The 14,218-nt window shown below is 42.2% G+C and overlaps 1 protein-coding gene across 1 annotated transcript in view; it reads right to left on the minus strand.

The window, feature by feature from the left end:
- RNF150 (ring finger protein 150) overlaps positions 1-14,218 on the minus strand; it is a 120,685-nt gene that overhangs the window by 32,037 nt on the left and 74,430 nt on the right. Inside the window, exons 3-5 of the mRNA XM_049814693.1 lie at positions 10,063-10,134; positions 9,559-9,641; positions 2,870-2,966 (exon numbers count right to left, since the gene is read on the minus strand). Coding sequence (XP_049670650.1) covers positions 2,870-2,966; positions 9,559-9,641; positions 10,063-10,134 — 252 coding nt within the window. The remainder of the gene's footprint in view (positions 1-2,869; positions 2,967-9,558; positions 9,642-10,062; positions 10,135-14,218) is intronic.

Raw genomic sequence — 14,218 nt, forward strand, 5'->3', positions numbered from 1 at the left:
CAGGTGCCAGAGCAGAGATTCCTCTGCAGCCCGTGGTGAAGACCCTGGTGAGGCAGGCTGTCCCCCTGCAGCCCAGGGAGGTCCACGGTGGAGCAGATATCCACCTGCAGGCCGGGAAGGACCCCATGCCACAGCAGGTGGATGCCCAAAGGAGGCTGTGACCCCGTGGGAAGCCCACGCTGGAGCAGGCTCCTGGCAGGACCTGCAGACCCGTGGAGAGAGGAGCCCACGCTGGAGCAGGTTTTCTGGCAGGACTTGTGACCCCACAGGGGACCCACGCTGGGAGCAGTCTGTGCCTGAAGGACTGCAGCCCGTGGAAAGGACCCACACTGGAGCAGTTCATGAAGAACTGCAGCCCGTGGGGAAGGACCAACGTTGAAGAAGTTTGCGGAGAACTGTCTCCCGTGGGAGGGACCCCACACTGGAGCAGGGGAAGAGTGAGGAGTCCTCTCCCTGAGGAGGAAGGAGCAGCAGAGACAAGGTGTGGGGAGCTGACCCCAACCCCCATCCCCTGTTCCCATGTGCCGCTGGTGGGGAGGGGAAGAAAAGAAGGGTGGGGGGAAGGTGTTTTACGATTTAGGTTTTATTTCTCATTATCCTACTCTGATTTGATTGGTAATAAATTAAGCTAATTTCCCCAAGTTGAGTCTGTTTTGCCTGTGAAGGTAATTGCTGAGTGATCTCTCCCTGTCCGTGTCTCGACCCACAAGCCTTTCCTTATATTTTTTCTCCCCTGTCCAGTTGAGGAGGGGAGTGATAGAGTAGCTTTGGTGGGCAACTGGCATCCAGCCAGGGTCAACCCACCACATACAGAAAGTCATACAATGAAATCCTCTAAAACTTTGCTAGTGGAACATTAACATCCAAGCGCTTGATTTTTAGTGTTCAGACAGACTAGCACTAAGGCTGATTCTGAAATCTTAATTTGACCCAGTTGTTTATGTTGGTTACAGCAGTATCTTTAATTACATGCCCAGTACAATTATTTCCACAGAAGCTCCGTACGGAAAGCTCTCAGTGAGGGGAGCACGATGGATCTCCCTTCTGCTCTGCAGTACAGAGAGAATGAGACGGGGAGCTGTGAGAAGAGAAACGATGGCTGAGGAAACTGAATGGTACTTTAAATTGTTCCTGGCAATTAGGTTCTATACCTGCAACACCAGAGCTGTTCATATGTAGTAAAAGCCAGTCATGTAAACCAAAACCTTTACACATGGCCTCTGGGCATGTTTTCCCTTCCCCTCGATGTCCCCAGCCTCAGACAGCCTGTGGACACGCTTAGCCTTCAGCAGCTGTCAGTGAAGTCAGTGAGAGCCGTATTCTGGATGTAAATACTACTGGTACTACACTTTCTGGAAAGACCTTAACATCTCACGGCAGGCCTCCAAAAAGTGGAAGTCTGATTTGCCTATATTCCCCGATTATGAAGCTGGATGAAGAGCATGTTAATGACAAGCTTGGGCAAAAATGTGAATGGACCAGCATGAGAGCAGAAATTGTGTGGTCCTGCGTGGTCAAGAAGAAAGCCGTGGAACAATATCCTGGCTAACTGCTCACTGGCAGGCCTGTGAACTGAGACATGGAACCTGGGGAAAAATTTCTGTCTTTAAGCCTCGGCGCAGAGATGCTGAATGGCAGAGCCAGCCTTCCTTCCAACGTTTCCTGACATCTCAAATACTGATTTAACAGTTGTATCATCTTTTAATATTCTAAAGATAATATACATGCTTAGCAGAAAAAGTAGCCCAACTGTAATGACATATTATCCTAACTACAATGCTCTATTTCATTTTTCCCATTGCGCGTTTTTAGCTTGGATTATATTAGGTTGATTAACGTGTCTGCCTACTTCAGTAAAAACATACTTCACCAGTTGCTGTGGAACCTCTTCCGCAGCAACCTGCTTGGCTTCTTAGTCTCCATGAAAATGAACTCTTGGGGTATGGCTGCATCAGCTCCCCTACCGTGTTGGCAGGAGCTATTTTACTTTATATAGCTCTTTCTCATATGTAAGCTGGCATGTCACCATCTGTAACTGGGGAGGGTATTTACAGCACCTGTTAATGCACCGACCGGTGGTGTTTCAGTATTGAACTTCACTATCATGAAGTTCACGCATGGTGTGAGAACGTGACTCACTTCTTCCTGGAGAAGGCCCTGATCTCTGCGATAACTGCAGTTAGGAAACTGTATGGCAGACAGGACATGCACTATCTGAATGTAACCATACAACCTAAAAAGATCAATTGCTTTGGCAGCTTCTAACCACATCTGAATGTTCCAAATAACAAAGAGCTTAACAATTTCTTGTATGTCATGTGGTCCGCCACATGCTTAGTTACTGGGAGAAATGCTCCCTAATTGGAATTAGGAGTACAGAGCTTGCTACAGATAGACTTTAAGAGAAATCTAACAGAAAAAAGATTTGGCTCCCCGGAACAAGCAATTAGTTGTCCTCAACTAGTATAGCAGGGAAAATTTTATTTGCAGACCTTCTGCTTTGAGATTTGAACTGAGAGCATGATTAAAAAAATAAATCCAGTCCTGATTTAAAACACAAACAAAAGCTATGTGAAAGACCTATAAATCCACCAAAACACCAGTAAACAATCCTCTGCTACACAAAGCAGGCAACCACAATCACACAAATCCCAACACCCAACCAATCCCCATACACACACTCTTCCTTGCTGATAAAAGCAGAGTGCAGGAGAGAGGTAGAATCAGACATTTCAGTTGGTACTTCCCTTAATAAACCAATAACATAGCAAGAAGAGTAAGATGGGAACAGAGGGCAAAGGGTTAGGGATCTACTCAAGTAGCTGCTGTTTCCCTTCTGCCCTGACCGGCTGCTCTGCAACGCGCTTACCGGGATCCCTAGGGCTTTTAGAATATTCATTTTACACATCGGGCAGGTACGATGGTCTAGCAGCCAGGGGTCTACGCAGGACTTGTGGAAAAGATGCCTGCAATGAAAAACAGGATATTTTCATTTAAATCCATGACAGCACAATTTACCACTTAGTACCAGATGCTTCTTCTGCATTCAGTAAAGTGCGAGTATTTTTAAAACATTCTCCCTGACTTTCCTGCTCTTTAGAAGCTGCCCATCAGAGTGAGCTCCTAAACAATTCCAGCCCTGAAGGGGTTGTTCCTAATCCCATGCTTGGTCTGAAGTGACCACTAAGCACCACCTGAGCCCTGAGGCTCCTGGGGACCACTTTTCTTAGACATTATCCAGGCGGAGGAACCGAAAGCTTCTTGCCTAGCTTCACCTGACACAAACTGAGATTGAATACAGAGATATTTAGTGCATGTACCTGACTGACATTGCATTTTCTCTTGCAAGCATATTCTGTTACTCCGTGGTTATAGAGGACAAATGTTACAAAAGGCAGGAATGTGGGGCTGGGGATTTAAGAAACGCTGTTGAGTAGGCCAAGGAGAGGAGTCAGGACTCAGCCCAAGGCAGTGAAATTTGTTCAGCCCAACTCCTTCTGAAGAAAGGAGGGAAGTTTCCTACCATGCACATAGCCTCAGAAATTACATTGGCATGCAGGAAACTGAAAATTGACCTGCCTTCCCAAAAGTCTTCTTTAATCAATACATTGAATAGAATAATTCAGTTATTATGGAAGGGACCTTTGTCCAACTGCCTAATATACCTTAGTAAGAGTAATAATTTAGGCAAAATTGAAACAAGGCATTTTATTCTGAAATACGAGGCTCAATATACACAGTCTTGCTCCAAATGATGCAAACTAAGACTAATTTGCTTGTTTTGAAACACCATATAGATCAGCTCTAAATTTTCTTTCTAAGGCTTGCAACAGGTGTCCCGCATTTTACTTGGCAGAGCCCGAAAGTCGCGTTTCAGTCTGCTTGAACTTTTACATTTGAGCAGTCCCAACCTGCGTTTCCCTGTGCTGCCACTGCCCCACGCGCATCGCTCGTACAGCACAGCCCTACAAACCCACCAGGTAACCGTGGGTGGGCTCAGCTCACAGCCGCGCCAGGGCACGTACCAGCCTCCACGAGGAAACGCAATCTCCGAGAAAGCCAGAATCGCTTAATGCACCAAAATAATTTTAAATATTTAAGTAGTACGTATTCAGCTGAATGGGTTGGCTGCTGTATTGTGTCGTGGCCTCTCTCACACAAGATACACACAGCCTTTCAACTTGGTGGAAGATATTGAGGTGCACTTTCACCAACACTGATTTGCAACCCTGGCTCTTGCTAACATGGTAGCAGCCCACATACTAGCTGGCTGCCTTACTAGCTGGCTTCAGTCCTAAGACTAGAAATTCAAAGCCAAAACTGCATGAAATCTCAGAATCTTATTCTTTTCACTGCAATGTTTTTTTTCTCACTACTTCTAGAAGAAACGGGTCCTTTGTGAAACAAAGCTACATGGCAAATCATCACATTCCTGTACTTGGTCTGACTTCACACAACTATGGGAAAGGGCAAATCTGTTCTTGAAAGTTCGACCTAGTCTAATTATATCAGTTGGCTGCAATACCAAACTTTGTCAAACCTCATCTGATCCTGTATGTCAACATGATTAACACAAATGAAGTATCGTGATACTTGAAGTTCAAACTACTGCTTTACTGAGGCTACTAAAGTTCACAAACCCTCCTTCTAAACAAGACTTGCTTTACTGGGTAAAAACACAATGTACCCAATTTCAGTCTCTGTCCTGCATAACTCTTCCTTCCTTTTATCTCAGGAGGAACGTACTCAGCCCATCATCAAGCAAGCATCCTGAACAGGTGAAAGCATAAAGATACAGTCCTCAGGCATGTGTAATTTTACATTTAGAAGTCTAACCAACAGAACTCCTTGGGTGCATTAATTCACAGAAGGTACTGTCTTGCTTTTCAGCTATTTGAAATAACTATGAAATTCTTGATAGTGGTTGGTTTTCTTTAATTATATACTCAAATTAAAAAATAAGTATGTTTAACTGCAAACATCTGAAGTACATTTCTGCCAAAATACTCAGTACATTTACAGAATCTGAGATATTTATTATTCTCTTGAAAAAAATAGATTTGTAAAATCTGTTTTGGATAAAAAGTAAGTAACTTCTATCAAGCCATTTTACCATAGACCAGAAAGTCTCCTTTTGTTTTCAAGTTCAAACTTTGCAAGCCTCAGTCAAGCTGTGGTTCATATTACAGCATTTCATAATGTTCGTTAATCACCAAAAGCTTGGAACTTTCATGCCTTAAAGATTTTAAAAACTGAAGTTTAGTGTTCCTGAAGTTTGCTTCAAAGAGCAATATTCTAAAAGAAATCCTACCAATGCCGAGTAATTTAAATACATGACAGATCATGTCACTTTGCACTTCTCAATCCTAAATTAGCACTGCGTATTATGGCTCTATTAATTTCAGATTTAATATGTACAACAGAAGGAACTTGATTATTTGACAGAAACCTACAGAAAAATGGAATGTTATTGAAAATCAGATAAAGATTTGCATCTTTACATTTTTACACCACATTATATAATTAGAGCACTCATAGTATCTATTTTTGAACATGTAAATATTTGTGCAGAGAAGTGAGGTGGCAGGCTTTGCAGATTTGGATTTGAAAGTTTGTTTTATTGGTTATTAGCTACAGCACCATGTACATGCCTATGGCTTTCAAGAAATTGTGAATTGTTTGCTGTCCTGATAAGTTTATCATCCAAATTCAGGCAAAATAAGGGTCAGCACAAAGTGAGATGAGAGAGCAACTGCAATATTTCACTGTCATGTGGTAAGACAAAGATGTAAAAAGACCAGCTGCAACAAAAATCCTCCTCCCTCCGTGGTTATGACTGATGCAAGTTTTAAAAGGAAGAAGAGGGTAGAGGCATCATGGTTGAGTTCAGAAGTAATGACCCATACAGGGACACAAGTAAGAGAGATGTTTCAAGCACAGGCTCGGAACATGGCTTTGACAAAGTCAGAGCCAGAAAAAAAAAGATGTGGGGTTTTTTTTTTTTCTGTTGTGTGCAACCACATGCATTGCAAAACTATATTGATTTGCATGGGTTGAAAAGTTTCTCAAAAGAACTGTAATTGATTAGTTGAGAGAGGAAGGCGAGAGGAGAGGAGAGGGGATGTTGTAACAATCCTAATACAAAACAAAGCTGAAAGGGAACAGCTGTTCTTCACCTCTCCTAGGGATAAGAGACACCAAATTTCGGTCACATTTCGGATGTGTTTAAACTGCAGCAAGTGAGATCCAGGTTACACAATAGGAAAAGCTTCACCACAGCCAGGGTAGCAAAGCACTGCAATAAATCAGCAGGGGAATTTGCAGAGTCTTCATCCCAGGAGACTGCGGAGTGTGTTGGAAAAAACTCCCAAGAACGACATGTGCACAGTGCCCCTGTGCCGTTCCAGAGGTGGTGGCCTCCTGGGATCCTTCCTGCACTCTTCTGTGACTGCATGCGGCTCCGTAAAGCTCACGGAGCACAAAGAAAGAAAGAGAATCCCAGAGCGTTTAATTAATCTAAATAGCACTTTATATTTTTTAACTGGAGATTACTTTTGTTTGAAATGTATTTAAATTTTCTTTAAAGCTGCAATTTTAATCATACAAGAAAAAAAATTTCATTTCAGGCTCAGCCCGAAATTATAATAATAATTTGATTGTTGTAAAACTATTGTAAAGCTTTCAGCTTGCCAACAATTTTGAGAAGCTTTTTTTCCAGGTTAAGGGAAACTGTTCTCCTCCCACCTTCTACTCCTAGTCCCAATTTTCCAAACTGCATGCAAACAAACCTATCAGTCATGTAATTTTTCTCAGAAGAAAAACGTGAGCTAAGAGAAAAGGAGGCAAGAGCAGAAAGAGAGGTACATCCCTAGGGATCTTGAGTAAGAGCATCAGTTGCCTGGATTAAGACATAGGGCTGAAGCAGAGGACTGAGAAGGGGTTTGGTGAGAGACTGAGCAGCACTGTAGTATCCACTGAGAAGGTCTGGGCCTTTGGGGGTGCACGTACGGTATTATTTGTTTATTTTTGAGGAAGAAGGAAGGACAAAAGAAGATGATGATGAGGGTAAGTGAGAGGAAGGAATCAAAGGGAAGAATGTGTGTGATGAAATAATTTTTGCAGGAAGCTAATAAAAAGAGAAAGGAAGAATGAAGCAGTCTCTGAAATCACAGCTGTTCATGGAGTGAAGGTTCAGGGGAAGGGAACGAGCTGGAATGGGGTCAGAAAGTGTGCTTATCGGTGACAGAGATGAAACAACCAAAAAAAGACCTTATGAAGAACTCAGTACAGACAAGGTTGAAAGAATTATCTTGCCTCTCTGTAGAAGTTTCGTAAAGTCAGTAAAAGTTTACTAAAAGGCACACACGGGGAGCAGCACCACCAGTAACTTCTCCAAAGCCAGAGCAGAAAAGACTAAGGCGTTTTGAAGTTAGACATGGAGGACAAGCAGAAGGTACTGGGGCTATGACAAGAGGTGTCACTCTGGGAACAATGAACTTGGTTACATTTGATGTTGTGGCAGTGCCCTCAAAGATAACTTCAGTGATGCTTGCTACCATTAAACATAAAACCAGCTGCAAGCCAACAATTTTTTTTTATCAAGTGTCAGTCCTTATTTATTTAATACACTCTGTAGAGTGAAGTTCATTAATGCAGTCAGTTGTGGGAGCTGGCTAAAGAGGCAAGGCAGGAAGAAGCACAAGTTCACTGGAATTCTCCTAGCTTTCCAGAGCAGGATACTTAACAACAGGCTATCCCAGAGCCGGCTCTCTGCCAGCAGAAAAGAGAGGACATTTGGGGAAACAGTGCAAGTACTAGTAAACATGTTATCTATATGACTTCAGAGCTCGTCCACCGCAATATTGGCCGGTGGATTTTTGGTACCAATTTCTTAGGAAATTCAGGCTCCACCAGCCTTAAAATGAAATCTCAAGATATACAGGGCTTTATACAGTGTGTGCCTGCTAGCAGTGGTTTTCCCAGTACTGCCTGCAGTACAAAGCAGCATCTTTCATGTGCAGCTCTTGGGGAGTTTTTGGCTTTACAGGTAAAAAGTTCTGCATCTTGAGCACCTCCTGAGTAGAAACACTAAGGTCAGCCAGCACTGGTGTCATATGGTGCTGGTTTCTGTAAGGCTTGGTGAAATGCCAGCCTCTTATTAAACAGCAGTCTAATGAGGCTGCCATACTAGAAACTGCACAAGGTTTAACTGAGGATGCTGGAGGAAGAAACCTACAGTCTGTAGGTCTTTATCAAGATATAACACTCTCCTACTCACTTAACAGAGACAGAAATTAATCCACTTTTTTTTTTTTTTTTTTTTTGATGAGGAGAGGAGACTGACAACAGCAGAAAGAATCATGACTACCATTTCCTGGTTTGGAAGTCCAAACCCATGCAAATGTGTAAAATATTGCCCTCACAATTTATGTAGCAGAAAAGCCAGAAAGCAGTGAAATAGCTGCTTGAGAAAGATCTTTGAGTTTTTATAATTCAAAACTGCTGAGACTCAAACTGTATTTTACAAGACAGTTCTGCTGCTGCTACCCTTTTAGCATGAGTCATTTTCTAGGCGACCTTTTAAGTCAGCCAAGAGCTGAACATCACCTGTTAACTATGTGTTTCCTATTCACTCTGCTTGACTCAACACTATGGGTGACAAAGTCTGACTGGAGCCTCATTGAATTATGAGGCGAGACACAAATGAAAGCTAGAGCTTAGACGTATTTTTTGCTGTTGTATAACTACCTCCAAAAATTGCCTGTCTCTACCGTGCAAAATTTCCGATTTCATTATGCTTCTATGAAAACAGGCTTGATGTCAAACCAAGGTCCACCTTTTCTGGTAATTTCTCATCTTCCCGTATTTCTGTTTCATTAAGTGATGTGTTTGTGTCTGTTCATAGGAAAAAAAAAGAGTTCACAAGCAATTTGTCATTGTGGGGGATTTACAGTAGGTCAAATTTATGATTAATCTGTTGCTTTTTGCTTGCCATTTAGTGATGGCAGTAAACAGATTTAGCGAGTCACATGAAGGAACAGAAAATGGACAGCTTGTAACATTCAAATATCTACTATGGAACAACATAGCAGGAAAAGAAACAAATATTTCAGTTTCTCAAGCCAGTGAATATGTCTGCAGCAGAAGAAAGAAACTCTATTTTAAAAAATAATCTCTGCTCTGTATGTACAGCACTTGAGCTTCCTGTTTCTAGGGAAATCAAACACTTGATATAAAACCAGTAAGGAAAACAGAGGAATCAAAACCTTTAGTTTAAAAATCCTACGATGACTTTGTAATAGGTCCAGGTCAAACAAAATTTCTGACTATCATGCTAACTCAGGTTCTCAGCACCGTGAATACTACTTCCACGTCAAGTTGAACAAAGACGCATTTCAGGTATCTTTACCAACAGATTTTGAATAAATAAAAATGATAAATTCACCCCTCCCTCCCCAAGCTCTCAGGTAATCTCATCAGTGTGATACTGTGAGAACAGAGCCTGTCTTGAATTAGAGAGACAGCTAGTGCTAAAAGCACCTTCAACATTCAACTTACCTGCAAGGCAAAATTCTGACAACATCATTGGGCTTGTAGCCTTCAATACAAACAGCACAGTTATCAAAGTCTGGCTCAGTTTCCTACAGGAAAGAGAACATTCGTCATTTTCATTTTTTGATTTTGACAGTTAATCTCTTCATACAAGAGCCTATGTGACAAAGTAAAACGGTCCTTGATACCTGGTGCAAATCCAATAATGCATTTCAAGACAAGCAAGTCAGATTTTCCAACACATTTCCAGTTGGAAACTTGCCCTGGGAAGCATGCAGGTTTAGTTAGCATGTTTTAACTTCCACGATTTTCTGCATCTTCACAGAATCACCACCTTCTCTCTCTACTCCATTTCATCTATAAATTGCTTACCAGTATTCCTCCCCAGCCTGAAGGACACACAGTAGCTAAATAAGCAATTGCCATTTCTGTTCTGCCTCATTGTGCCAGTGGTCTGAAGGAATCCTCAGCACAGAGTTTCATTGGGTAATGAGAAATTTGAAAAATTACCTTATCACCTTTCCTGATTGTTCTGACTTGTAGCTTGCTGATTGCTTTCTTTGCAGCATCTCCAAGCCGGCGCTGTAATAAAAAATGTGCTCTTAAGCAAAGAGTATCTCTTCATGCAGAAATCATCACCTTTTCTCCCTAGGCTTCTTAATAATCTGAAGTGACTGTACATGAAACAGGACAGTGCTGTATAAATATAAACAGATGAGGTCAGTCACACTGTCATTCACAATAAGGGCACAGCAAGTATTCTGGGCTTGCTGGTAACCCACAGCCGATGAGGCAAAGCTAGTCTAATGGAGTTCCAGTGGAGACTGCACGTGAGCCCATCAGGACGCTATACTACCCCACCTTTACTATTCCAGTGAGTAGCAATGTATGTAACAAGTCCACTATTTGCATATCCTACTTCTTCCCTCTCTTTTTTTAATCACACCTGCAAAAAATACATTATTAAATGAGGCCTGGGCTAACAAGCAGAGTGAACACTGGACTTAAGATTCAGAAGGTCATTATTCTTACATTGTTCCAGAACTAGTTCATAATCTTCAGCAAGATATAACTGCTGAAAGTGAGCTGCTAATTTGTTAACCACAAAACCCATGAATAATCTTATCTGCTGTTCTCTTCTCCTGCAATACAGAGTTGCCTACTTTATAGGAGCAATGCAAGGTATAAAAATGAGGCGAAAGCATCTGCAGTTTCTTACACGTAAAGCACTACATAGTCCTGTAGTAAGATCCTATCCATACATAACCATTTGCTTGTTCTTTGCCTTTCTATCTTTGTTTCCAGCAGACAAGGAATTGCTTAACCACGTGATGTTTCTGACTGTTCTCCCATATTTCCCGAACACTGTTACTGTGCTGGCAGGGTCACAGCCACTCAGGATTAAAGTATGTAGTAACAGCCTGATGCAAAACACCCTGTTCTCAAATGCTGAAGTTGGAGATGCCTGCCTCTTGCAAGAGGCTGAGGACATTATGGGGCCGTTCATACAATCACTGCTCAGCAGAGCTACCTCTGCACCCTGTGCTATTGAGCTTGTGCCTGTATCAGAGCTCCAAGGACTTGGCTGTTCACTTCTGCTAACCCAACAGGGAGATCTGGAGACAGACTCACAGGCTGCAAAGGTCTTTGAGAGGTCATGTACTCCCACCCCCTGCTCAAGGCTGGGTCAACTTCAAAGTCAGAGCTGTGTCCAGTCAAGTTTTGAATGGCTCCAGGATGGGAGATTTCACAACCTCTGTGGATAATTTGTTCCAGTGCTTAGCCACTCTCACAGGCTTTTTTTTTTTTTTTTTTTCAAACATACAAATGGAATTTCCCTTGTTGGAGTTTTTGGCCATTACCCTTGTTCTTTCTCTGTGCACCCCCTCAAAGAGTCTGACACTGCCTCCTCACCAACCACCCGTTCTGCAGCTGAAGGCTGCAAGCAGAACCCTTCCTCCTCCTCCTCTGCTCCTCTCCTGGCTTAGCACATCGAGCTCTCTCCATCTCCCCTCAGATATCGTGTGCTCCTGTCCCCAGACCATACTGGTGAGCCTCCTCCGGGCTCTCTCCAGTTTTTTCATGCCTTTCTTGTACATTTCTTGCACCAACACCTACTCCGATGTCTTCTTGTCTGCGTTACAACAGCTCACGATACAGTGCATCCCAATTTGTCACCAACAAATGACCTACTTAAACTCTTCTCTTCACCTCCCCTCCCCATCCATGCTTCCAGCCATGTGTTGTTACATAGGAGGGAGACTTGGGAGTGTTGGTGACTCAGAAGACACTCAACTTTTTGGGCTGGGAACACCGCCTGTGCCAGAGTTCAGAGGGGCCTGTCGTTGGGAAGGGTTTCCAGCTGGAGGGGGTGAGAGCACAAAGCCAAAAATGGAAGGAAGCTGGATGTAGTTTGTAAATTGAGACCTAATCACCATACAGATACGATTAATAAATTACCACTTTGTTCTTCAGATCCAATTAAAATCACTGAATTAAATTTAGAGAGTAAGCTTATTGGATTGGAAAGACATGAAGACTGACAAAATGCATGCAATACTGAAAGCAGAGAGCAGTTTCAGAGATGGCTAAAGAGGTGAAAATGATCTTGGCTATCATATGAGATTTACATATGAGCTTTCCAGCATAACTAATTACTACACGTGAGGGAGTATTTTGTAGTTATACAACATCTTTTCTGTAGTACATTTTTCTCACAGTCTCCCTTAACTAAAGGGATCAGATGAGAGTTGGAAACATTTCTTGCCAGCTATTTGTTTCTTTAATGTAAATCAAAGACAGACTGATAACATTCAGCAAGACAAGAGCCATTATGTCCTGCTTCAGGAATTGCTTGTGATTCCTTTTTATCATTATTATTACTTAAACTAATGAAATGTTTCAGTTCTTTTTTGTAAGTTCTTCAAGGGGAAAGGACAAGATTAAAGACTTATGTACATCTTTGATGTGCTTGTTTTTATGTTTGCTTTCTCTTATCTATCTTAAATAGACAAGTTCATGACTTACTTACAAATGAGAATAATTTAGTTTTTGAAAGAACAGGAATATCTTGGAGTAAAGTCATGCTTTCAAAGGACCCTTCCATTTGAACGAAAGGCGTGCTATCACTAACCAACTACTTCCCCTAAAAGATAAGAGGCATTACAATAGTTTAAGGGTTTAAGATGAGGCTTAGAGATTTACAACCATAAATCTCATAATCTCATTAGCAAGGCTGCAACATTCAGTACCGGACTGGAAGGAGTTAAGCATATCAGATGCAGTGGTCTTGTGGAGAGGGTGATACTAGTTAAAAAGAAAGGACAGTAGCATGGAAAACATCACTTGTCTGTTCCTGAGGAAGTGAATGACTGTACATGCTGTGGTGCTGTGGAGCAGAAATTACAGTAAGTGCGTCTCTCTTAATGGCCTTACCAAACTATCACCTTTGCAGAGAGGAGATCACCTTGTGCCTTGCGCAGAAGGAAACGCACCATCAGGACGGGGTATCAGACACATCTCCTGTACCACAGATAAAGTTTGGAGACTCCATCACGTGAAGCGTCTTCCCAAGTCTGCTTCAAAGACTGATGTCTCTAGTCAATGGCCCAAAACTCTCATTCAAAGCCACAACCAGCAGTCTTCCTTCTCAGATAATTCCCTGACCCTCCACATGCTGCCAGTCACATACTAAAGTAGATCCTTCACTGGAGATTAACCCAGGAGGCACGGGACCCTCCTCAGCCCCAGTGTGATCACTGCCTGCTTTGGCTTTCACTATCCTGCAAAACTCAGGGAGCCCACCTGGTTTCAAAATGACTTTACAGAAAACTTCTTAACAAGAAAGCAATGGGAAGAAATGACATGGAAGAAATACGGTCAACAGTTCTGGCACTTAAACATCATCTCCTCGCCATCTTCCCATCTCATGTCTCACAGATGACAAAAAGAGAACTCTACTATTACTGGTGAAATATGAAATCTGACACACTGACAGGGCTGGGTTTGTTTGGTTTTTTTGTGGTTTTTTTTGTTTTGTTTTGGTTTTTTTGGTTTTTTTTTTTGTTTGTTTGTTTTGGTTTTTTTTTAAGCCTGTGTCCTGGCTCTTACAGGGCTGAGACAGCAAGTGACATTTTGCTGAATTATCTCCAGGACTTAACTTGTCATGTAATTCCAAACTGCTTTCAATTAGCTCTGCAACCTGATGTCTCTTGATGCAAGCAATTCCCACAGTATTTCACAGAGAAACTCCCTCATCTTCTGGAGAGCTCCAGGAACAAGCTGCTGAGAAAGCAGATTGCCTGTGCTTTCCTTACACAAATTCATCATCTTCATATCAAAAGGGTGTATCATCAGAGCAACCACCTACTTCCTGGACATCTTGTTAGGTGGGAAAAAAAGAGGAGGCCTTGGATTTTCATTCATGTGAATATTACTACCTACTTCCTACTTCCACAGTCGTCTGTGGTAGAGATACTCTTAAAAATTCAATGTATTAAAATCAAAATTGAAATCACCATATTTGTAGCTGACGCCCTGGCTGCAGGTGCACAAGCCCATAATAGAAGACAGTTTTGTGCTCTGCTGCATCAACTCCCAGCCAAGTTGGGATTAATGGGCCAGGACATTCAGCGAGAATCCTTGAAGTCCTGATTCTCCACTCATG

The sequence above is a fragment of the Accipiter gentilis genome, chromosome 12, assembly GCF_929443795.1.
Source record: "Accipiter gentilis chromosome 12, bAccGen1.1, whole genome shotgun sequence".
In the NCBI taxonomy this organism is placed as follows: domain Eukaryota; kingdom Metazoa; phylum Chordata; class Aves; order Accipitriformes; family Accipitridae; genus Astur; species Astur gentilis.